This window comes from Telopea speciosissima, chromosome 10 (genome assembly GCF_018873765.1).
Source record: "Telopea speciosissima isolate NSW1024214 ecotype Mountain lineage chromosome 10, Tspe_v1, whole genome shotgun sequence".
Taxonomy (NCBI): Eukaryota; Viridiplantae; Streptophyta; class Magnoliopsida; order Proteales; family Proteaceae; genus Telopea; species Telopea speciosissima.
The window spans coordinates 2,625,596-2,651,720 of record NC_057925.1 but is presented as its reverse complement, the minus strand read 5'-3'; the positions used below and the strand labels follow the sequence as shown (position 1 = coordinate 2,651,720).

The following is a 26,125-nucleotide window of genomic DNA, read 5'->3' as shown; positions in this document are numbered from 1 at the left end:
CTCACTGGGCATGTGGGGTTTTCAGAACCAGATCCTCTCCAGCGGCACATCCGATGGCTGCAAGCCATCTGACGCGTCAGCAACAGAAAGAGAGAAAGAGACTTTCCAGTTCCCAGTCTGTGAAGGAGAAAGAGACTTTCCAGTTCCAAAATTAATAGACTTTGCAGAAGGACTGAGCAGATCAAGAGAGTAATAAAGCAAAAGTCATGGACGCTGTTTGTTTCAAAGCCAAAGCGTGAACACGAGGTAACTTCAAGTAAAGTTCCAATCACAATAGTGGTCCATCCATATATATAAAAAGAGATTACTGGGCACGTACAAAGAACCATTGCAGGTGGTATCAAACAAGGGTTCTCCTGCAGACACCACTGCGTAATAGAGTTACCACCTGTAAGGATCTAAATTGGTGACCAACGGCTTAATCACGTTCCTTGGGTTTTAATGTCGTCGTTTATAGCAGCCATTAATAGAACAGAAGCAGCAAAAGTACGTCACAATCACACAGTTAAGTGCATTTGTTCAAGCTGGTCCACGGTTTTATAACAGGATCAGTGGCTGATTCAAGTCTAGCCGACGATTCAATAAGACTGATGATCACCCAGATGCAACCAAATTCCGCCAGAGCCCCCTAAAAACCAAACCTGTGTTTGGTATGCATTCTAGGTCCATTTCCCATTCTCAGACTAAAAAAACCCAACTATTTTTATCATCCCAGAATGCAAAAATAGACCAAGAATGCATACCAAACACAGCCTTGTTGATCAACTCTGGAACTCGCTCTGCTCATTCCATATGGGGCGCATGGCAAATTACAAGCACACGATACCCCTATACCCAAATTAATGCAATGAGGTCACCAACCATTCGTACATAATCAATGCATCATTCTTTAAAGAAAAATATTATAGTAACAGAACATTCGGGTTTCCAGCAGACATTGGAAAGCTAAAATAGTTAACTTGTCCAGCTCACAGGCCCTAAGAACCGCAAAATATCTCACCCCCTGTTGAAGATTATGAACCATGCGGATTGTTAATGAAAAGCTTTAAGGGTGTGATCAAGCAATTGGAAACCATGCACCAGAAAGATGTATAGGATATTTCTTTCTCATTACCTCGATCACATTATCAGAATAGACAAGTACACTATTTTGCACTGAGGGACCTTTCTAGATGAAATTTATGATTGGGTGGCCAACAAAGGGGCCCGAAAATTTTGAATAAGACAATTTTTACATGAGACATGGATGGCATGATTTTTACCCAAAAGGGGGAAAAAGGTTGGCATGATTTTACCCAAAAGGGGGAAAAAGGATGGCATGATACAAGTAGATCACAATGGGATATCATAACAAAACACCTGCGGATGACCAGACGGCACAATCCTCCATTGAAATAACTTAACTGATTGAATCAATATCCTCACTGAACTGCTTTACTTGGAGATCTGTCCTGAGGCCTACATAAAACAGACATCCGAAAATGAAAAACCATCTAAGCACCTTCCGCAGCAATTCAACACAATGAATTATGTGTGTATTGGAAATCTATGGACACTAGAAAAACAAAGTTATTGGCAGTTCAGAAAATGAAAGCACTGGATAAAGGAGAGTTTTACCAAGTAAATGACCTGCAAACAACTGCTGAAGGACATAAACAAAGGCTATCCAACGCAAATCTTGATTGAACACCCCCCCCCCCAAAAAAAATGTAGATGAATCTAAATCTTGATGGAACATACAAACCCAAGCATTTAAAAAAAAGATCTTTGACCTAGGAAACCCAACTTGGGAGCATCCCACTATTACTAAATAGAGCAAACAAATACAGGAGCACATAGAAACATCATAAAGTTGCAGCATCTTTTATTCAAAAACAAAAACACACGGAGGATATCAAGTACTTAAAAATTGCAAAAAATTTATTCCAAAAACCAAAAAAAGGGTATCTGCACCACATGTGCAGCAGAAAACATTCCGATAAAACTAAGCAAACAAAAAGGTAAGAAAACATTGGAAGCAGATCTTTCTATTACTCCATACAGCAGAGCAATACAGGTCCGGATTCTATTTCTCAACTATTTGTACTGATTTTACAATATAAATATGATTTAAGAGGGGGAGCCAGCCATCGATTCTTATTCTCTCTGGCTGTCTCCCCACTTGGTTTTCTCTGCTGGTGTTCTCCACTGATTTCGTTACACCAACAATGGCATTCTAATTGTTATATTATTCCCATATACAAAAAGGAGGGGATAGGCACGCCGCCAGTGCTGCAACCTAGCGGGCTACACTAATTTGGGTGCGGGACAGGGCATCATAGATGAGGCACAGGGGGGTCATTTCAAAAGGGGGGGGGGAAGAGAGAGAGACAGCTAATGGGAAGTGGGACGACGCATCATACCAGAGGGGCAGGGGGTTCAATTTCAAAGGGGAGAAGAGAAAGACAGACAGTTTACAGACACAGCAGGCACTGTGCCCAGCCTTTTCCCATAAAAAATATTTAAAAAATCCAATATAGTGCATTATTTTGTGGATTGTTTACAAAAACCAAAAAACAAAAAACAAAATTCAAAACTCAAACCATGAATGTTGTAGATTTCAGGTGGTCAAATCATGAAAAAAGTCAACATTTTTTTATATTTTTAATTATTTCTGACTTTTTATAATGCATTTTTTAGATTAAAAAATTATAACATGAATATTGTAGATCTCAGTGAGATACTATTAAAGTTATCATAACGAACAAATTCAACATATTTTTTAATTTTCATATTATTACCTATTTTAAAAAACAAAAAAAACCAAAAATACATGAATAGTGACATTTTTTACAAATAAATGCAAACAATAAATTGAAACATGTCATACTAGTATGATTTCATAATAAACTTGAGCGTATGCAAAAGAACCATAAAAATGGACTTGAATGATGAAAAATGCCTGAAAATTTGAAATTTGGAGAAACCGCCACAGGTGTGCTCAGTTCTACAAAATCCATCCATTTAACTACCATCCTGGACTGTTGGATTTGAAGAACAGCAAAAAAGGGTAAGACACTTCAAGTTTGGTTAAAAATAAAACCAAAAATGAGAGATGGGGGGAGAAAATTCAGAAATCTTAAATGGGAGATTTGCAGCTTTTACGGGTTAAAAGGGTAGTATCGGTCAGATCGGCCGATACGGATCGGGATCCGATACCTTGCCCAATCAGTGAAACTGCACCAGCATCGATCAGGTATCAGTATCAGCTGTACGGCTGATCCAATACCGATTCCTAAACTATATGCTGACTCAGCATATCAGACCGATACGGCTGATAGTATCCGGTATCGATTTCAGGACCAGCCGATACCCGATCCAATAGCGTGAACTAAAACCCTAGAGAAGCCTAAGCATTGCAGCAAAAGGAGTCTTCATACTTGCAGATATGCAGAGCACATATCACTAACATATCTTTGGAAAAGATTATTTGCGACCGAGTCCATTGATGACCATGAAGCCATTCACCATTATGTGAAACCACTCATTGGAGCCCCATCTGCCATAGTCTATAGGCAATCATAATGACCTATCAACAACATTTGTAATACAGGAACCGTATGAGTTTGCTAATAATGGCAGATACATCCACTGGTTATGGGTCTAAACTACAAAAAACACTTTTATCCCCACAGTGATTGTCTTGCTTCATTATGGTGAATGAAGATTCCCTCGCCAGTTTTTGATTGACTAGTATATTTGCAGGTCCATATATTAGGGATTGGTACTTCATTTTCTGACTTTTTAAAGCCTTGAAAACACAGGTGACTCCATTTTTGCCAAACAGATAGTTATTTTAGGCCAACCAACCACTGAATACGAGAGTTACATTATTAGTAACTCTAGTTGAAGTCCTATTATTTTATTTTTATCAAGTGTTTTAGTTAGGCTGGAATAGGCCTCCAAGAGTTCAGCCTTATTGCAGTCTGTTTCCTTTATTATTTCAGTTTTGAATACCCAAAAAATCCCATAATTCCCATCAAATTCTTGTTTCCTAGTTCAATTAGGATTTGTTACATCTTCATATTTTTTTAATCTGTTTTGGCTGCTCTGTTCCTATTTTCTATTGCCAGTTATTAACCTGTTAGAGCCTAATTAATCACTGGTTTGAACCCCCATTATATCCATTGATTCTGCAATTGTGGCGCTATCCTTCCCCAAGTAGGATTACTTCACAAGCGTGAATCTGACAAACAGAATTTGATCACACATTGCAGTAATTCTTATATACTAATTGGCTAAAACAGGCCTACTGTTATTCTGTTATACTAATTGGCCAAATCCTTTTCTTTTTTTTTTGGTGGTCCTTCTCTTCCTGTGATCATGTCGCAAGCTGACATCCCACTGGATTTCACTGGTTCAGGATTAGCACTGCATTATATATATTGTGAGCCACCTGTTAAATTTACCGAGAAAATGACTTTCAACGAGTTTTCTGAGCTATGATTGACCTTTCACAATCCTTTTGGGCTGAAACTTCTTGAGCAAATAATGTATGATGAGTACCTATATGCCAAATTTGGGTGCCAGTTAAGCAGCCATTTGGCAGAACTAGCTGCAACCCTTACTAAGCTTAACAATGGTGACTGTGTTGTACGACACGTCTCATTTATTATTAATAGGGGGAATAGGAGAAGATATTTTACATATCCAAATAAAGCACTAACACTCAGCATTTGCACATCTCATTCTTTATTGTAGAAAACCTAGGACCTGTAACTAGTAACCTGAGAGAGAAGAGAAGATGGAAGAAGAATTGATTGTAATGCTTGAGTGCCTTAATCGACCACCCAACCCCTTTATTTATAATAACCAGAATTACACCTTATTCCTACTCAAAGTAGGAATGCAATGCAACTTATTCCTAACCAAAGTAGGAATGATTCCTAATCAAAATAGGAATGCCCCCCCTTGCCTATTCCTATTAGGAATTCCCATTACAACTAGGAATCCCAAATAGAGATCGGTTAAGGGGAAACAATACAGAAAAGGAAATAAAAATAAAACACAAAACTAATAAAACCAAAGGACTAAATTACCCCTAGCCTATCTCAACACTCCCCCTCAAGTTGGATTATACAAATAAGTAAAGAAAGAAGATTCAGCTTGAACTAAAGAAAAAAGAACTCCTAATAATGCTAACACTCCCCCTCAAGTTGGCGCATACAAGGTACTAATGCCCATCTTGAACAAAATGGGAAAAAACTAAGTTGCAGTAGAATCCAGCTTGACAAATGAATGCAGCTCCCAAATAAACCGTCAAGAACTTGAAAAAATAGATCTTCAAAACTTGGACAGACATGATCAGCAAACTGGGACTGGAATGTCTTCCAAAAAAGACAATTTTCAACAATCTTCAATAGCTATCCAGTGACGAATCTCAGATTGTCATAGTGACATAAAATCTTGAAGTGAAATAACTAGAGCAGCAAGCAACGAAAACAAACTGAATCAGGCAGCGAATAAAAAACTGTATTAACCCAACTAAAAGTCCTCAAATAGGCAACAACCAAATATCTTCAATACTCTTCAATACTTCAATCTCCCCCTTACGGCAAACTCAACCCAATAACGAAGGATACCCAATGGCAATGGTAGAGAAAACTGATCTTCTATGTTTTGCACCAATGTTCCTGCAAGTTCTGCGTTCTGCAATGTCTGTAGGTGTATTGTACATAATCCCCCCCTCACGTGTAGTACACGTGGACATAACAGAGATGATGTAAAAGATATGGCAAAAACATAATATTCCGGAATTTTCCAAGAGGTGATAAGGGCAATGGAAAAACAGGAAGAAATGGCAAATTAGAGAATACCATTAAGTTCCAAAGGGGTTATGGGTATATGCCAAAGGTATGGGATATGAAGGGAATTAGAATTATTGAAAGGGAACGGTGTTGGAAAAAAAGATGGCATGGCTGTAATTTGGTGGAAATTCATTTTGAAATACAAACTGGTAATAAACCAAAATTTTCAAGGATCAATTGGGTAGTCAAATAGGGAAATGCATTAAAAGGTAATGGCAGTTCCGTAAATAACCAGAATTTTGCAAGGGGCCCTTGGTAAATAAGAAAGTAATGGGTCATGTAGGGAATTAGATTTATAGATGGGGGACATACTTGGAAGGAGCAAACTCTTAATAGCAAGATGTAAATAACCATGAGAAGGATGGGTAATAATTAAAGGGTAGGGTATTAATTACCTAATAAGTTAAAACTTAAAAGGAAAAAGAAAAGGAAACGTGATATGGGTAAGAAAAATAAAGAAAAAGAAGGGTAAAAAGGAAGGCTGATTTGAAAAGTAGTGAGGAGGACTTGTGAGTCACGCAACCTCAATACCATCATCTTCAACCACGATTCTTAGCAGTAAGGAGTTGAGAGTGGTAGAGGGTAAAAAGATGACTCCATCAGTTCCTTCCTTGAAACACAACCAGAGGGTGCAAACAGTGGCAGTTGAGAAAGAAATTTTTTAGGCAGAAACCAGAGAAAGGCAGTAGCAACTTGCAAGGATGAAGCGAAGAATACAGCATTCGACACCATGAAATTCAGGGGAAAAGCCAGGCAGCGGTAACTAAAATGGCAGTCAAGATGGTTCCATGTACGAAAACAGCAATAAAATCAGCAATATGGTGGAACTGCATATCTTCGTCTTCAATCAAATAGTTGCAACAAAGATAAAATAAAGCCAGCAGAGGAGTAAATCCCAAAAATCAAATAGTTGCAGTAGGGGAGTCTCAGCATTAGAAAAAGTCCAGAATTTAATTCCACAACCAAACCTTCGATAGCAATCGAAGTAAACAACAGCAGCAACAATCGATGAATCGATCAAAATAAAATTTCCCACAGCAATAATCAACCCTGGACACCAGAAATCGAAGAACAACTTCTTCTCTGTTCACTTGCTTCTCAGAAGGAGAGGATCTAGTCGAACCGAGAAATCTTCGTCTTCGAACCGACGGTACGGTAAAGTAGGGAAGAGTTGGGGAAGCAGCAAAAACAAAAGTTCCAACAGATCAATTCAGCAAATCGATGTCTGTTCTTCAAAAAACAAGATTGGAAACCCCTGCAAGATGGAGAAGAAAAAAAAACTGCAACTGAATCTGGCAGTAGCAATGCTATCGTAGTAGCGACAACGTATTATATACCCAACAAGGAATAAAACTCCTCGAATAAAAACAGCGGCAAACAAGAACCAGATCTGAAACTGGCCAGGAAAAAGAGTTGTTCCCAATAATAACCTTGATCGATCTCCAAGGAATCTTCAAACAGAACAGCAATCGATTCCAAAAAAACACACTGCAGAAAATAGATCTCCAAAAAGGCAGATCAGAACCTGAGCAAATCAAATCAGCAACTCAATGTACGAAACCCTAGTTCTTCTTCTTCTTCTTCTTCGATGAACTAGGGTTTCTTTCTAAAAACAAGAAACCCTAAACGACTCTCAAAACGGCAATCTTGGAGAGAATCAATCACTAGTTGCCTAGCTCTGATACCATGTAGAAAACCTAGGACCTGTAACCAGTAACTTGAGAGAGAAGAGAAGATGGAAGAAGAATTGATTGTAAATTTGTAATGCTTGAGTGCCTTAATCGACCACCCAGCCCCTTTATTTATAATAACCAGAATTACACCTTATTCCTACTCAAAGTAGGAATGCAACTTATTCCTAATCAAAGTACGAATGATTCCTAATCAAAATAGGAATGCCCCCCTTGCCTATTCCTATTAGGAATTCCCATTACAACTAGGAATCCCAAATAGAGATCGGTTAAGGGGAAACAATACAGAAAAGGAAATAAAAAATAAAAGACAAAACTAATAAAACCAAAGGACTAAATTACCCCTAGCCTATCTCAACAATTATTAATATGGGGGAGATATTTTGCATTTCCAAATAAAGCATCGCATTCAGAATTTGCACAACTCATTCATTATTAATAGAGGGGAAAAGAGGATATTTGCATATCCAAATAAAACATTAACATTCAGAATTTGCAAGTGTATATGACTCCAAATGTTTGCTCATATATGTAGTTATATGAGACAAGCCTGAAGAATGCTTCTAGTAGGTAGTAGAGAATTAAATATGCCTATAAACACTGTCAGAAGCAGAATACCACATCAACCTTTGCTGCATCCTACTTTGTGTAAATTCTTGAATCACTAAATATAATTAAAGACAAAAAATGAAGAAATAACTTCAGAATGTAATAAGCATAGAAGAACTAAATAAACTGCTTACCTTGTAGCGTCAACGTCTTGTTCTAGGTGGCTTACAGCGGAATTCAGCTAAAAGTGCTATATGATCAGAAGACCACTCTGGAGAAGGAAGCGCTGTATCTTTCCGTACGGTCTCCTCATCCAAAAGCTCCAATAAAGCTTCAACAGTTAAAGAGTCCGCTGAGAAAAAAAATCAAATGATTCTATATCAGGATGGTTCTCCCTTAAATAACTACGCAATAAAGTATAAAAAAATATCCCATTGAGATCCTTAAAAATCTCTAGTGCCTATAAAATATGATGAAAGACTACATATAAAATAGGTAATGAAAAGTGCTTATAAAATATTTCAACTGGGACAGCTTAGAAGAAGGATCCTTCACAGAGACAGCTTAGATAAAGGATCTTACAAACCTACCCGTATAAAATATGTAATCAAGAGTGCCTATAAAATCTCTAGTGCAGTGTGTAAATAAAGGTTCATTTGTTGTGGGGTCCATTCTCCTTCGTTGTTGCTCAAAACCAAGACCAACACCCAGTCTTGCAAATGATGAGTAAGCACTGACCTGAAACAGGAATAATTTTATAATCAGCACAAGTTCTTAGAGCAACATATTATCGTAACATATTCGGAAAACTAGCACAGCATATATACCAGAGGTAGCTCATGCGTTAACTTCCTGCCAGAGTGGAAAATTCCAAGGGGATCCACTTCTAAATCTCGATGCATTGGTTCAACCTTTCCCATTGCAAGCAGTGCATGAGGAGCACTACAATAAACCAAACATCCTTGTTAAGAGTTTAAAATAAAAATATACTACTGATTATGTTCAATATGAATCATACTGAACAACTGAAATTGAAACTACATTTGAGACCAACCTTCCAGGAACTGAATTAAAATCTCCACAAACCAACATTGGGATCTCTGCGCTGTTTGCGATCTTCTCCAGTCCTTTTAATAGAGTATGGACCTGAAACAATGAGCAAGAAAGCGTTCCATGAACGATTTAGGTTAAACATCAATAAATAGAGGCATAAATGAATAAATTTGAAAGAAGCAGGGAATGTTGGATTAGAACCTGCCAAAGCTTAACATCTTTGAGATCTTGGTGAACATTTAAATGTGTATTTGCCTGTACTCCAATCCCACAAGGTAAAAAGCAAATAGTCAAGATGTAACAAGATGCTCCTTATAAATGCATTTATGAGTGAGAAGGAGAATGGGAAAAGAGGAAAATAAATTTTAAATGCAAACATGCATGGTTCTTCCAATTTAAACTAGCAAATGGTGAGAAGCAAGTTAACTCCATTTTAAAATGAACTCATATAATATTATGTATGGACTGAGAGAACAGACCCTTATTTTATTCCTTATATAAAAAAGAATTAGATTCTATCAAGTCCAAATTTGGATATCCAAATTCTTTTGGACTTGGATACTCAAATATAGGAGTGGCAATATCTAACCATAAGGACAAACCTATTGTGAAGCGGCTATGGCTGAAAAGGGTGTGAGCTTGGAGGGGCTCTAGAGATCAGGAGAGATCTAGTGTTCATTCCACCATTGAATGTCTTGTTAATTTATTTATTTCTGAGGATGAGGAGAACAAAAGGATATGCACTTGAGCTTCTACCGGCTATTTAATATTATATATGGACCGAGAGAACAGACCCTTATTTTATTACTTATTTAAAAAAGAATTAGATTCTATCAAGTCCAAATTTGGATATCCAAATTCTTTTGGACTTGGACTTGGACTTGGATTTGGATACTCAAATATAGGAGTGGCAATATCTAACCATAAGGAGAAACCTATTATGAAGCGGCTATGGCTGAAGAGAGTGTGAGCTTGAGATTAAGTTTCAGGAGGGGCTCTAGAGATCAGGAGGTATCTAGTGTTCATTCCACCATTGAGTGTCTTGTTAATTTATTTATTTCTGAGGATGCGCAGAACAAAAGGATATGCACTTGAGCTTTTAACGGCTGTTTTTCTTCTTAAACCCCTTTAAGAAGTTGTGGAGGTTGTTTAACCCTTAGTATCCCGCCCGAGGCCCCGAACAGATCGGGAACCACACCATTATAAGGTCATTTGGAAACCTCATTTCCCACCTTCAGCGATGCAACCTAGGGTTCCGAAACCATAAATTTGGTGGCTATAGGCGCACCAAAATAATGGAAAATTCAATTTCAATGAACAGTGGCAATTTCATAAACATTCAGAACTATTTGGGACCTCTTTGAGTAAGGCAAACAGACACTTAGAATAGTAACTAAGTAAAAGCGAAAAGGATAAATTTGGTATTTCAGAAAGAAAAGAGCATCCCAGTGCTGCAGTGCATGAGGCTACCCCTACTGCAGGGTCTGGGAGGGGCAAATGTATGCAGCCTTAACCCCCCGCTTTGTGGAGAGGCTGTTTCCATGAAAATTGGGGTTTCAGAAAGATGGAATTAAGTAGAAACAATAGATAGGCAGGAAGGGCTATAGTGTAATAAAATGAACTTGGCTCATATGTGTAAACACTGAAAACGGGCTTTCTTCTTCCTTTGATAGAATCGAACCAGCGGTAAACCAAACCTACTTTGTTGGAAAAAACTACCTCCTATGAAGATGAATCGAGCTGAAATTCTGAGATTAAGTTCCCAACTCAAAAGCTCTCTTCAATCCAACCAACAAGAATCCAAGAGAACCACTAAAGAACTGATTGAAAAACTCTGAAATTGACTCAGTCGGTTCAGTAGCAATCAACCTTAGTTGCTAGTTTGCAACTTATAGCAAAGGGGGATTTGGCGACATTCACCTGGTGTTTGGGTTGCCCAAAGGGGGTAAGTTAATTCCCAAATCCCTAGGTAGATTGGGATTACATGGCTATTTAAAGACTTCTAAGAAAAACTAAACCTATTCAAACTCAATGACCGAAGTAGAGTTTGAATCCAACTCCACAATCCTACAACTCTATCAACATAAATACAATAATAAAAAAGAAATTACAAAATAATCCCCAAAATAAAATAACCAAAATATTCATACGTATAACTGCATCATTAGTTGAAGACTTTGGGGAGGGAGATTATCAACAAGAAAATCCTCACCGCTGAAGTGCTTCAAAAGAGACAGCATGGAGAGGTCTTCATTTCCTCATGTTTGACTAATTTGCAAGGAGAATGATGAATCCATTAATCAGATTTTATTTTGTTCTCTTTTCTGTGAAAGTGAAGTGCCATTTCCTGGCCACATTTCATGCAGATTGGATCTTTCCCAAGGACATGGTCATCCTGATGTAGTTTAAGCATCATCCCCCTTCAGAAATAGAAGTAAATTTATTTGGAGATGTACTTTATTGGCCGTGGCATGAAATATTGGAAGCAAGAAATGTTAGTCTGTTTAAAGACTCATTTTCTTCCCATCGTGGGATGAAAGGAAGGGTAACTCTTAGAGCTGCAAAATGACCACAGTAAATGCACTCTTCAAGGGCATTCCTTGTGTCCATCTTTTTCAGGATTGTGTTGCAGTGATTTCATTTGCTTAGAGCTGCAAAATGACCACAGAGCTCACATATTTGCTTCCTGTAACATTGGGTCCTTAACAGGTAAGAGCCTAGAGTTGGTAGATATTATGAGGAGACAAAAGATAGATATCGCATGTATCCAAGAGACAAGATGGAAGGGTAACAAAGCTAAGGAGGTAGATGACTTCAAAATTTGGTATTAGGGAGAGCATAGTAATAGAAACGGAGTGGGCATAATTGTGGACAAAGACCTAAAAAATGATGTACTGATGTAGTAGAGGTCAAACAACTGGGAAACAGGATTATATCCATCAAACTGCTATTGGAAAAAGGGTCGTCAATATTGTTTGTGCCTATGCACCCCAAGTAGGATTGGATGAAAGTAGCAAGCGTCAATGTTGGGAACATTTGGACGATTTAATAAAGAGTTTTAGCCAGGAGGAATCGATTATTATTGGAGGTGATCTGAACGGACATGTTGGGAGTGATCGTAGAGGTTATGAAGGTGTACATGGTGGTAACGGGGTTGGGGAGAGGAACGAGCAGGGGACTTCTATCCTAGACTTTGCGGTAGCTAATGATCTTCCATTATGAAGACTTTCTTTGAAAAAAGAGAGGAGCACTTAGTTACCTATAAAAATGGGAATCATACCAACAAAATCGACGTCTTCTTAACAAGAAGAGCAGACAAATTGGTGCAAGGACTGTAAGGTTATCCCTGGAGAGTGCCTAACCACCCAACATAGACTGGTAGTCCTAGATTTGAGACTCAGTGCACAAAAGTGTAGGAGGGAACCTATGTACCCTAAGATAAGGTGGTGGATATTAAAAAGAGAGTCCCTAAGGACATTTACTAATAAGGTGGTCAAACAAGGAAAGTGGGAATTTGAGGGAGACATCAATGCGATGTGGAACGAAATGTTGACTTGTATTAAGAGGGTTGCCAAAAATGTGCTAGGGGAAGCAAAGGGTAGCCGTTAGGCCCTAAGGAGACTTGGTGGTGGAATGTTGAGGTCCAAGAAAGATTGTTTTAAGATGTGGCAAAGGACTAAGGAAATAGAGGACAAGAGGAGGTATGGAAATAGAGGATAAGAAGAGGTATAATGATGCCAGAAACGAAGCTAGGAAGATTGTGGGGATCATAGTTATCAAGGCGTCGCCTAGCCGTCCAGTCTCCTTGGTCGCCTTGGACACCTAGGCGGGCGCCTTGCCACCTTAACATTGTCGCCTTTATTTTGGACCCTCTACAACACCATGGTCGTCTTACCAACTTGATAACTATGGTGGGGATGGCTAGGGTGAAGAAATATGAAGATCTCTATATCAATCTAAACACAAACAAAGGGGAAAAGACTATTTATAAGATAGCTAAGATGAGAGATAAGAAGAGTAGAAATTTTGATAGGGTGAGGTGTATCAAGGGGGATAGTGGAAGAGTGTTGGTAAGGGATGAAGACATTATAAAGAGGAGTGAGTATATTTATGACTTACTAGATGGAGATAGGTCGAGTAGAAATGACCCGGAAGTTTACATTGTTCAGCAAGACACTGTACACCATAGATATGCAGGAAAGGTTAGTGTGGTGGAAGTTAAAGAAGCCTGAAAAAATATGAAAGCAAACAAAACACCGAGACCATATGAGATTCCAATAGAAGCGTGGAAGACCCTAGGAGGTTGTGGGGTATATTGGTTAACCAATTTGTTTAACAGGATTATGAGCACAAGGAAGATGTCAGATGAATGGCGAAGAAGCATTGTAGTCCCAATCTAAAAAAATAAAGGTGATATCCAATGCTATAATAAATATAGAAGCATAAAGCTAATGAATCAAACTATGAAACTTTGGGAGAAGGTTATTAAAGCATGTTTCAGAAGAGAGACTCATATCTGAGTAAACCAATTTGGCTTTAAGCTAGGTAGATCCACGACATAAGCTATCTATTTGTTGCGGAGGCTCATGGAAAGATATAGAGATAGCAAGAAGGATCTCCATATGGTCTTTATTAACCTACAAAAAGCCTATGACCAAGTCCCTCGAGATCTAATCCAGCATGTCCCAGTAAAGTGTGATGTTGAGTAAATATGTGGATGTAATTAAAGATATGTATGAGGGCATAGTGACTAGTCTGAAATCTGTGGGAGGTCAGAGCAGGGAATTCCCAATTATGATTGGGTTACATCAAGGATCAGTCTTAAGCCCATATCTATTTGCATTTATTATGGACGACCTAACCAAGAGCATTTAAGACAAGGTCCTATGGTGTATGCTCTTTGCCGATGATATTGTTTTGATAGATGAGACAGAAGCAAGGATTATTGCTAAGTTAGAGCTATGGAGATCTACCATGGAAACAAGAGGCTTTAAGATTAATAGATCGAGGACGGAGTATATTATGTGTAATTTTAGTTGTACTATGATACATACTGACATAGTGCGAATTAGGGAAAGAGAGATACTGCAAAGTGACTTTTTCGATATCTAGGGTCAATCATAAATAAAGAAGGGGACATAGAGGATGATGTTTCACAGAGAATTAAAGAGGGATGGCTGAAATGGAGAGGCGCATCCGGAATATTGTGTGACCGACGTATCACTTTAAAGCTGAAAGGAAAGTTCTATAGGACTGTTGTACAACCGGCTATGATGTATGGGGCAGAATGTTGGGCAGTTAAGAAGTACCATATTGAGAAGATATGTGTAGTAGAGATGAGGATGTTAAGATGGATGTGCGAAAAAACTAATAAGGATAAAATAAGGAATGAGCGTATTAGAGTTGACTTCGGAGTTGCCCCCGATCAATGACAAGCTTCAAGAGAGTTGTTTGAGGTAGTATGGTCATGTTCAACGGAGGCCAAGGGATGCCCCAATAAGGAGGAGTGATGTGACCCTAATTGAAGGAGCTAAAAGGGCAAAGGGCAGGCCTATAATGGTCATAGGAGAAGTTGTGAGGAAGGACATGTATAGTCTAGGTCTCGTAACAAATATGACCTCGGACAGAGCCTTTTGGAGGGCAAGGATCCATGTAGCAAATCCCATTTAGCTGAGTTTCTCCTGACTTGTTGGGCTGTGCCTCTTTCCTCTTACTTTCAACTTTCAACTTTCTTTTTTTTTCCCTCTCTTTAGCTTCCACCTTTCATTTGTCATTTTCCCTTTTTTTTTTTTTTTCATTTCTCATCTCATTTCCCATCCCTCTTTTCCCCATCTCTTCTTTACCCATTTTTGTTTAGACTTCAGTTTCCCCCCTACTTTGTTTTGTTTGGATCCATGTAGCCGGCCCCATTAAGTTGGGATGCTGAATTTGTTGTTGTTGTTGGGTTGCAATGATTTCATGCCCCCACCCCACCGGCCCACCCCCCAAAATTAAGGATTGTTAATGAGCAGAACCTCCTCCCCTTGGAATGGTTGAATTGAACTTTGGTGGTTCTTTATGGAGAATCCAGGCCTGTCCGCAGTTGGTGGTGGGTGAAGAGACAGTTAAGGAATAGATAGATCAGCAAGATTGTTAGGTCTGAATTTTATCTCCACATGTTTGGACCTTTGCTATTAAGGGAAAATTCAACAATATCATGATCGAGGGTTACTCAGCTATTGTCATAGGATGGTTACTATCCGTGGAGCTTCTCTCATCTTGTCAGACATTCATTACATGGATTTATCAAAAAATATTTAATTCCACTGGAGACAGTTGGAGACTGAGATAAATGAATTCATTGGCAGAAAACCAACAACCTGAAATTGACTTGTGTGCGACTTACTACCTTCTACTATGATTCTCCCCATTAGTTTATATCATTTTTATGTCATTTCATGTTCTTTCGTGTAATTTTGCGTCATCTAATTTCATGTAGTGCTACGCTAATTACAACCCATAAATCAAACATGTAAATGACATATTGTGTTCGGATAGGGGTTACTTTTATCTTTCCATATCCATGTCAACCATTTTAAATGTTTGAATCATGTTCAGGTTGAGTCATTTAGCGTAGAACATGTGTCTTGACAAAATAGGTCCAATGCCACCTCCAATTAAATGAAATATCCACCAGATAATGGACCGAAATTCACATATCAGACACTTTAAGTGGATGCAGTGTTGCAGATCGATAAAGATGGATCTACAGGTGATGGGCCAATCTCCAAGATTCTGTTTCAAGGGCTGATATTGTCCAGTTTATCCATCAGATCTGATGGCTAATATTACTCAGATTTGATCTCAGATCTAATGGTCAGAATTGGTGGAAGGTAGAAACAGAATCTTAAGAATAATATTCCAGATTTAAAAGGGGGTGGATAAACTAATTAAATATAGGAGATTCAAAGGAAATTGTGGAGACAACAGAGTTATCAAGGCGTCGCCGATGCCATGGTGTCCAGACTCCTTGGTCGCCTTGGACGCCATGGCGGTGTCGCCTTTCTTTTTTCCCCTCTAAAACGCCATGGTCGCCTTCCCGCCTTTATAACTATGGGAGACAAAATAGGGAAGTTGGATCCTAAGATTTATTATCTGGAACTATTAATCAATGGGAGGAAAATGGAAGGATGAGAAATCTGTTAATGGGTAATGAGGCAATAAGACAGGCACTTTATCTAGTAGATGAGACCAATGGAGAGCAAAGGAGGAGAGAGAATACTGTTGAGTTCTTTCCAAAGATAGAGAAATAAGGAGAGAAAGAGGAAAGAGAAGTGCCAGCTAGGCCATCAACAAATCAAACAAGATTAATCCACTAACAAATAATTGTGGGGGTTACATATATTTATATAAAAAAAAAAAACCTAAGGAAATCATCTGAATCTAAGACTCTTGGACAGCTAATTAATTTCTCAAGGTAAGGACTCTAGTTTCCGAATAACGAGCAAATCAATTTTTAATAAATTAGGGTATTTAAAACATCAAAAACTCCTAATCAATAGCTAAAAAAGAACGAGAACCCCACGACCTGCCTTAAAACTCTACTTTAAAAATAAGAAAAAACTACACACCTCCCCCCCAACCTTAGTTAAAAGACTATCCTGCCCTAACATACAATATTGAACTTATAAAAAAAGGGCGTACCCAGTGCACGAGGCTCCCGCCACTGCGGGGTCTGGGGAGGGGTCATAATGTACGCAGCCTTACCCCTGCTTCGCAGAGAGGCTGTTTCCAGAGACTCAAACCCGTGACCACTACCACTTGGTCACAATGGAGCAACCTAACTGTTGCACCAAGGTCCACCCTCATACAATAATGAACCTATACTAGTCGAAATTAATCCCAGCCGCACCCCAGCCGCACGATATGGAACATGGATTGCTTCTGCATGATGAGGATATCAAAACACTAGTGCATTTGCTTAAAGTTCAATCTGTTTACATCTGTAGGTAGGAACTGGAGAGAACCTATATAAACACCTCAAGGGGATGTTTTTAACAGGAATTTTGGTTATCAAATGAATAAATCATTAGATTTTCAGAGGATCTCTCTTTCCCCAGCTGTACTCAAGCTTTTATGCTGTCAGATTGCTATCAAATTGCTGCCACAAGTGTTGCTATAGAAGTTTGGATTTGTGGCATATTTTCTTCCCTAAGGTGTCATGTATAAGAAATCAAATCTTCTGTTTTGATTTTCCTGCTCTTCTGGATTCAATTAGGATGACTAACTATGACTTGGGTAATCAGATATTTCAGATTCAGCGACTTGATTGAGTCTTGATGAAACATAAAATATTACCAATCCAAGATGGCAAGACATTAAACAGGTTTTAAGACCCCTATTTTCAAACAGAGTGGGAACCAAGAAACTATATTCAGAATCATCCAGTAGGGATCACATTCGGTGGAAAAGTAGCTCTATAATTCCCCTGGTAAGTCGCATAGTTCTAAAACTTCTCTCGACTCAGCGAGATCTCGGCTCTCGTCTCGGTTTTCTAAGAAACCGAGACGAGATGGCATACGGTACATAAAAATGCACTATCTCGGCGAGATCTCGGATCTCGAGTCGAGATCTCAGGTTGATCCATGGAAATGACCCTTCTACTATGTATTTACTTACCTAACTCGACATATCTCGGCGAGATCTCAGATCTCGGGTCAAGATCTCGAGTTGACCCATCTACTATGTATTTACTTACCTAACTCGACAGAATTATTATATGCTTGCTGTGGAGCACTATATGCAACATTACAACAACACTATATTATGGGAAGACTATGTGACACTAGTGGGGACTGAATACTTGATTCAAAGTTATTTTATGTGATGATACTTGTAACACTGTTAAACAGTTTGATGTATCAATTTAACATTTCTAATTCTTATTTAAGTTGTTTAACTATTAATTGAATCTTTTGTTTGCTTTCTATTACTAAATTATGTGTAGAGTAGGGTATTTTAGTACGTCATCGCCTACCAACCTATGCTCCGAATTGAAACTCAGACTTGGACTTTGTTTTTGCAAAATCTGATAGTGCCATTGTGTTTGAATAGCCTAAAATAGGCTGAATACCAAGTTTCAGACCCAAACTAGGTCTAAAACCACCGAGTTGAGGCTTCGAGTCGGAAAAAAAAATGCACCAACTTGGGGAAATCTTGACTTGACTCGGTTTTTCCAAGGGCCGAGTTGGTACCGAGACCCGAGTTTTAGTACCTTGGTAAGTCGTGAAATATAACGCTAAAAGGATATCTCTGTTATACCTTTACTCTTCAAAATTAACCGATCCCCCGCCCCGCTCTTTCAAAACAGGACTATGAATTTACTGACCTACCTAACGTGCTCCATTTTTGAATGAGTTATGGCTTACTTCGTTCATCTGGAGAGATTTTCACCAAAAATAGAAGACATCAATTCTGAAGGGAGGTTGATAGTTTAGAGGCGACTTAAATTGTAGCTGGACAGTAAGACATGGCAGAATTCTATATTTCCATAGAAGCTGCATCATGGTTATTATGTGGAGCAGTTCATGGGCCCATTATAGGGTTAGGGTTGCATTATCCCATTCTGCTAAGACCAAGATAGGACATAATAAGTGTGAAAAGTCAAACCAAACACAGCTAACAGCGTCAGCAAACTTAAACTAAGCCAATTAAACCAAATCAAACTGAAAGATAAATAAGGCAGTTCTAAACCAACCTAACCCAGCTCCATGCTCGACTAGATTACCAAAATACCTAGCTAAAGTACCCCTTCACCATTGGCCTATGAGACACAAGTGGACCCCAAAAGGCACTCAATCCCTCTGGTCACATAAAGATCGCACAGTAGTTAAATCTCCACCCGAGCCATTTCTAAGGAAGCATAACATAAGATTAGGACTTGAAAAGGCACTTAGATGCCCTACATTGTTGCTGAATCTTCCAGGTATCAGATGCACAAGGGCGAATGGACAATGCACATGCTATCCTAGGTCTGACACACGGCATGTGAGCTATGTGGTAACACGTGCCTGCCACCCACACATTCAATTATATCTAGGCGAGTATGATTCTACAACCAAGATTTTATTATTCCCATGTTGCTTTATAAAAATAAAAAGGCTAAGCAACCTACTTGGGGGAAATTTCTACCCATTGACTACTTTTGCATGCCACCTTTTATTGCAAAGATCAGGGTGACATACTTGTGGCATAAGGAGCTTCTGCAGATAATAGTTGTCTGTACCATTATTTGTCACATAAAAGAGTGCTAAGGTCAAATGTTAGATGATCTAATGCAATCTGCCACTCCCACTAGATGGTTGGTCAGTACCCACTTGAAGGTTCAAAGGCACTAACTAGGCAGAGGCTTAAATGGTCACATTTACAAATTAGCAGGGTGGTAAGCAAATTTTAACCCCCAATACAGTTGTGTGGACCGCATAGACGTTATATGTTGAAGCAATTAAGGGTGCACAGACAAGATTAACCAGTGATGGAATAGATCCCTGGGTTAAACCAGTGTGCATCCTTACAACGTTGGGGAGTATTGAACAAATCACTGCTCTAGTGGTGACAGAATCTGTCTGAGGTTGGCCTTCAGGCACCATGATGTTAGCCAGGCTGGGTCCTGATCAGGCACCAAGCTTCACCCTCTATGTCGAATATCTTATCCCACACAAGACCTCGCCAGCAGCTGACATTGCCAACCAGCTCACAAACAGTGGGATCACAATGACTCTTTGTATAGAATTGCACACCCACAATTAAACACGAACTTGTTCCGCCACTGAAATTGTTCTTTCCATTTCCAGATTCCATCCAGTAGATGGCTTGACTTATAGTTCTCTCATCTTCCCTTCACCATGTTCTCTAGCACCCCCTTCTTCCTCAAAGGAAAAGAATGAAGCAGAGAACATATGGCTTAAAACTGCATTAAACGGTTTTGACCAAGGAAGTTGGCATATAATTTGAGGAGAATGCTTCCTCGAGGCACACTCATCATTAGATTCAATAACGGTGTCCCTTATTTCGATTAAGACTACATTGCATTCATAGAATCGGTTAAAGCAGAAAGATAAGCAAACATACACATTGAATACAAAGTGTAGTCATAGGACCAAAGATGTCCAGGCAGTATAAACCGAAGCCTAATTATAGATATCAAACACCATTTCGTTCAAATAAGGTTACCGATACACAAAAAGAAAGTTACTCTTGCAATATATGGGAAAGCAATGTTGCCCAAAAGAGAATTGTATTTAAGCCAAAGCTTCATATTTGATGGATGCTATGATGAAATAAGAGGCAAAACCTCTAAATGGAGAAAGTTTCATTCATAAACGCCTAGATTAATAGCAACAGGGAGTAGACAACAAAGGTAACAGCTTCAGTCAATTCTCACCACACAAAGAAGCTGTCGCCTGTCAGTAATAAACTTTGCTTCCAGAACCGCTATTAGTGCAACATTATCCTACACACACAACTCAAATGATTAGAAGCAGAAAAACTGGGAACAAAAGGGGACCCAAACCATTAAAACCAGTGCAATCAAGCCACCTTAAGCAATCTATTTAAAGCAACTTTTTTCTGAGTACTTGGTATTACTGCATCAGTCAAAGATTGCGCAGCCTTATTAAATTCCACCTGCATACAAGAAGAAACCTCTCATAATAATGTGAAATAAATTAAAACCCATGTGAAACAATCTACCACAAAATAACTACAAACCTCATATTTTTTGACATGAGTAAATCTGTCTCGGCGGAAAAATATGGCGCAACCATCAATTGCATAGGCACTTCCACCGTAAACCTGCCAACCATAAGGGGGAAAGAGAAAAATATAAATAAACATAGAAAATGACAAGTATGAGTTAAAATATAAATTTACCGTCGTAGGATGAGCACTTGAGCAGCAGAACTGTATTCATGTAGCTCATCCCAAATAACTGGGACAAGGCTTAGTTGTGAAAAGTTGAAAAGAACATCAAATTCTCTTAAATGGAACCATGAGAAGAAAATTTAAAGCCAACCTCAGTTGTCCTCTTCTTGTAAAGAGCTTGATAACCATGTTTATCCAGCTCAGGAGTGAAAAATCCTTCAAAATGATCACTTTGAACCTGAAAAGAAGACACCAGACACCCTTAATATGCATAGAACCCAAAAAATAAGATACATCCATATGCTTAGAAGCTTTCATAATGCTAAAAAATGAACAAGAATTACGCAATTCCTACACTATTGTGTAGGTTAAAATCAGTGATTAAAAGGGGAGCTTACACCTCCCGGCTCACCTTGACCAAATTGAAAGAAAATGCCCCAAGACATTTTTATATAGGGTAGCTGCCCTAGAAATGGAAATAGGTATCTAACCTTCCAGCCAAAAGGACAAGGTTACTATTTCATCCAGGAAATGTTTTAAGCTAAACTAGCCAGTAAGGGGATGGGACTAAAAACAAAAAATGATCATAAAGCTCACTAATAATATCAGTTATCTGATTTTTCAGGGATGAACAGATGCCTGTCTATTATGCTAACTATTTGTAATTATCAGAGCTTATCCAATAGGAGTCAAGCAAGAAGCAGAAACACAGAATAATTTACCATTCATCAAAGCCAATGTACCTCTTGAAGACAAATGATATCTGCACGGTAGCCAACAATTTCACGCAACAAATTCTGTCTCCGATAGGGCCAAGAAAGTGCCCAAGAAGGGCAGTAACTGTATAGTTCACTTGAAGCATATGCATCAGAGAGAATATTGTACGATAGCACGGTAAAGGATTCCAAGGACACAGTACGGCCATTTGAATCCAAATGCCCCATAACATCAACTCCACTGACTGGAATCAAACGACGGGGACTAGGGGAGGGAGCTGGGATTACGCGGGAAGTCAATATAGTGTTAACATGTCCCACAGGTAATTTAGACTCTGCATCTACACCTACGCATTCAAACTTAAGAACATGGCCAATATCATCAGCAGTCGGAGTATATGTTTTGGAACGTCCAACTTCAAACCATATTTCACCACTGGGCCTTTCTGTAACAGCTGTTGGATATAAAGGTGCAGAACCATTGTTCAAGCTAGAATTATGCCCTATACTTGATGTTGAACTAGATAAGCTTGTATTGATTACACCAGATCCCGAGCTATTGAAGCGCCCAAATAACTCTTCCTCCTCAGTTCCATTTTCATTTTCAGCACTAGCCGCACGATCATGAAGAGCACGATGATGTTGCCATGCATCTGAAAAGCACCTAGGTGAGCAGTGATAACTTTTTGCAACAGGTATCTTTGCCTTAACACAACCTAAGCACTGCAAGGTAGCCTGTTCAGATGGATGTATACTACACACAGCAATTTTTCTGTCACTTTGTATGCGATACCTGCAACAAGGAACAGATGAATAAGAAAAATGTAAAATCACAAAATATTGTGTGACAAATGCCAAATTTAGAATCCAAAACATTACAGGAGTACAGAAGAGAAAAAAAAATTTAAGGACCACGAACAAGGCATAGCTAATGGACTTTTGTGAATGGACTATCTCAAATGGCCACCAGCAACAAGAGTATTTTGCAACACCAATAAAGGATAAGATCCTTACCACGACAAAAAGATTAATGAAAATCAGAAGCCCAAGATGGACTTGAGAAATTATAACAAACTGATATCTGCAAAAGAAAATAACAAAAGCAGCATTTATTTGGAGCTAGTGCCAACATTCAAAACACACTGATGCTGACACCAGACGGTAGGACACTATAAAAGGTTTTGGTCAATCTGTTGATACTAGCATCTATGTGCTTCGAACACAAAATAGTTTCTCATAACTCATAAGGTTATTCCAAATAATCAAATAACCTCATATGCATATCCAATTCCTTTTTTGGAATGTTTAAAGGCATAATGTTCAACTGACAAAGCAGAGAAATACTAACCAGAAGAAATTCATGAAAAAACATAGCTCCTGGAAAGACTACATCAAAGCCAGCAGATTTCTCAAGAAATAAGTTTGACCTACTTTACCATATCCCCTTGTAACACCAGAGATAAGCATATGAATATGTTTACCATACATATAATCACCTTCTTTATGATAATTGATACATTTTCCGTAAATTGAATAGACAAGAAATTAATTTTAGGGCCAAAATGAAAGAAACAGTGGTTACAAAGTGTGAGTGGTTTCTGGACCAACTAGGAGTTTCTTCTTTCAGTCTAGCAGTTAAGAAATGCTAGTTGAGTAAACTTCAGGGGGCAATCTAGAAAATTATGGGCCCCAGGTGTACTTTGAGAATGTTATGAATAAATAGATTTAGTTCATTACACAAGATGGGTAAAAAAGGGCATACCCAGTGCACAAGGCTCCCGCCACAAGATGGGTATTTTGGTCAATTGGATTGCTTAATGTTCTGATTTTTCAGTCCAGATCTAAATAGAACATATCATATATGGTAACAGAGCTTTTTTGTCCTCCATGATTATGAAATTTGAACTACTCTTTTCCTCTAAAAATGGACTATTTTGCAACCAGTTATGTATTTTCCTTTTATACTTTATGCTCATGATTGTTTGTTCTTTCCCTTGTCTTTCTTTAACTCATTGTTCTATTATTTCCTTCTATTCTTCAGCAATGTGTTACACATCTGATTCTATGCAAACCATAAAAGTGACTACCAAGCTCAGTTTATACTTTACACTGAGTTTCCCCTCCAAAACAAAGACTCCCACATCCCTTGGGTTCGTGTTCCCTTGAATTTGATCATACCAAGAAATACATCCCACCATCCAGCCAAGGCATCCTTCTATTTTTTTAATAAGTAAATAATTTTTTGGCAATAAAAAGGCCCAAATATAACAATGTATAAAAGATAATGAAAAGCCGGTCTTAGTACACCGTATAAGGCCCAAGCTAAGCAAAAGCAATTAGTTACTTATTAAGTTCCACTCATCATGCACAAAAAGGATCCTGGTATATGCATATTCCATACAAAATGAACCACACAAAATAATGAGTTCCTTAACTCTGTACACAACTCAATGGGGGGGGGGGGGATCCATCACATGCATGCCTGATAGCATTCATCAATCTTTAGTTTCAAGAAAGCAACAAAATCACTCTTGATCCAAACCACCAACCATCAAAACCATACCGAAAATGTCACCATCACCACACCAATAAAGGTAAATATGCATAGAACAGAATGTTGAGGATTGGGCATGTATCAAATTTCACCATGCAGTTTGATCATATACTCCCTCCATGTTTTGGCATTTTCTGCTGTATTTTCAGCTGTCCATTTGTCTTCAAAAGTTTTTCAGAAGTTTCATTTTCTGAGTGGATTTTCAAAGCACTGTTTTACCACATGGCATACTCTATTTGGGCTGAAGTATAACATGTCAGAAGGGGACAATGATCCTTATCCAACCACAAAATTTGGGTAACAAACCTGCCATGGGGAAGATATGAGTGCCATATAGGCACGCATTCTTAAGTGGGCAATCAGTAAATTGTTCTTTGGTTTTCAGTTTGGGAGGTGGGAAAGGAGAATCCTGCATAACAATTCTTAAAGAACAGCCTAAATGTTATAAGGAAATTCATAATCAGAAGGGGTTCTCAAAGTGTCCCAACTATAAATGAAAAAAGGTTGTAACCTGGTACTGCCTTCGCAGGGTACAGGAGAGGCGAACAATCCTAGCCATTTTTTGCACAAAGTGGCCACCCTCAAACCAGAGAATGTCCTAACTTAACTAACATGGCGAAATCAACAACCCCAGAGGAACATAAGGAGATTGTAATCTTTCAGAGATATATGGCTGGCTGATAATATGCTACAAAAATGCATCCTTAACAGCAAATTAAGAAAGAAGCTATCAATCTTTATCAATCTTTGTCAATTTATAATCATTGGACTGACAAATCCAACAAGTCGTATTAACAAAGCTTAAACCATGTACATGAAACGAATAAGTTAACCACTCAATTAACCTTATGGTGGCCCATGATAACCAATGGGATACGTAACAAGGTATCTTCAAGTGGAGGAGACTATAAGGTTGAAAATTTCACAAACAACAACAACACCAAATGTTGCCAAGGTGGCAAAGATACAAAAAAAGGAGCAATAAGCAGTTAAACAGCAGAAAACAGATATCGAACCAGTGCAGGGAGAGGCAAAGCAGCACTTACCACTTGTACCTCAAGTAGAAGCCATCGAGTGGGGATGATTCAGGAACATCATCGGTAGTAATGGAGTTATCAGGTCGCCGCAACAGCACATACGGCGTAAGCTCACATCCTACGATCGGAATGTCGGATGGAAGGTGCACCCGCAGCACGCTCAGCATGCTTCCCACTCCAACAGTTCCGCTCCACAATCCTCAGAAGCAAACCCTAAACCAGACACTAAAACCTCGTTCGCTCGGAAACTAAAACTGAATTCCAGAGAGAGGCGGAAACCAGGCGGATCCGCCATCACTGGACCTTGAAATCCGCCAGCCTTGATAAATCCAACTTAACCCTAGATATCAATATTTTTCAAATGCAACGTATCACAGCGAGGGATTCTAAAACCCTAAAGGAAAACGCGAAGGTTCTTCTCTTCAGAAATCGAATAGTAGTTCGATTTGAATTTAAAGAAGGTGATTGACAAAAAAAAATAATCTTTACGCTGAATCACTATCGAAATCGAATTACAAAACAAGGGAGCAGTTGGTTCATTTGAGTGAGAATTGAAAGAAGCAGAAGAAGAAGAACAAGAAGAAGAGAAAGATGTGATGGTTTTATAAAGAGCGCTAAAGAAAAGTGAAGAACCCCTGCCTTGGTCGTCTCTCCATTTTCTTAGGAAGCAAAACAGAGAAGCCTCTCTCTCTCTATATATATATTCCTGCTCCGTTTCTTTCTGTATTTTTGCCCTTTTGATTCTTCCACGGCTCTCTCTCTCTCTCTCTCTCTCTCT

The 26,125-nt window shown here is 38.7% G+C and overlaps 1 protein-coding gene and 1 long non-coding RNA gene across 5 annotated transcripts; one reads left to right on the top strand and one right to left on the bottom strand.

Moving 5' to 3' along the window:
- The first annotated feature begins 1,096 nt into the window (after positions 1 to 1,096).
- Positions 1,097 to 1,481, top strand: LOC122642376. Its single transcript, XR_006330032.1, has 2 exons — positions 1,097 to 1,279; positions 1,313 to 1,481. It is a non-coding gene; the product is annotated as an uncharacterized LOC122642376 (long non-coding RNA).
- On the bottom strand, positions 1,287 to 25,824 carry LOC122642374 (carbon catabolite repressor protein 4 homolog 1). 4 transcript variants are annotated; one of them, XM_043835824.1, is made up of 13 exons: positions 25,357 to 25,824; positions 21,784 to 22,549; positions 21,192 to 21,278; positions 20,888 to 20,971; positions 20,717 to 20,803; positions 20,562 to 20,630; positions 9,341 to 9,394; positions 9,141 to 9,232; positions 8,914 to 9,028; positions 8,677 to 8,824; positions 8,281 to 8,438; positions 1,491 to 1,493; positions 1,287 to 1,446 (listed from the first exon to the last, which is right to left on the bottom strand). In XM_043835824.1, the coding sequence occupies exons 1-11, from the start codon at positions 25,512 to 25,514 to the stop codon at positions 8,290 to 8,292; spliced, it is 1,809 nt and encodes a 602-aa protein (XP_043691759.1). In that variant the 5' UTR covers positions 25,515 to 25,824; the 3' UTR covers positions 1,287 to 1,446; positions 1,491 to 1,493; positions 8,281 to 8,289. The 4 variants fall into 4 exon arrangements, with proteins under 4 accessions (XP_043691759.1, XP_043691760.1, XP_043691761.1 ...); XM_043835826.1 differs by lacking the exon at positions 1,491 to 1,493 and having other exon boundaries at positions 1,328 to 1,458; positions 21,784 to 22,235; positions 22,278 to 22,549; positions 25,357 to 25,823; XM_043835825.1 differs by lacking the exon at positions 1,491 to 1,493.
- Positions 25,825 to 26,125: the final 301 nt, after the last annotated feature.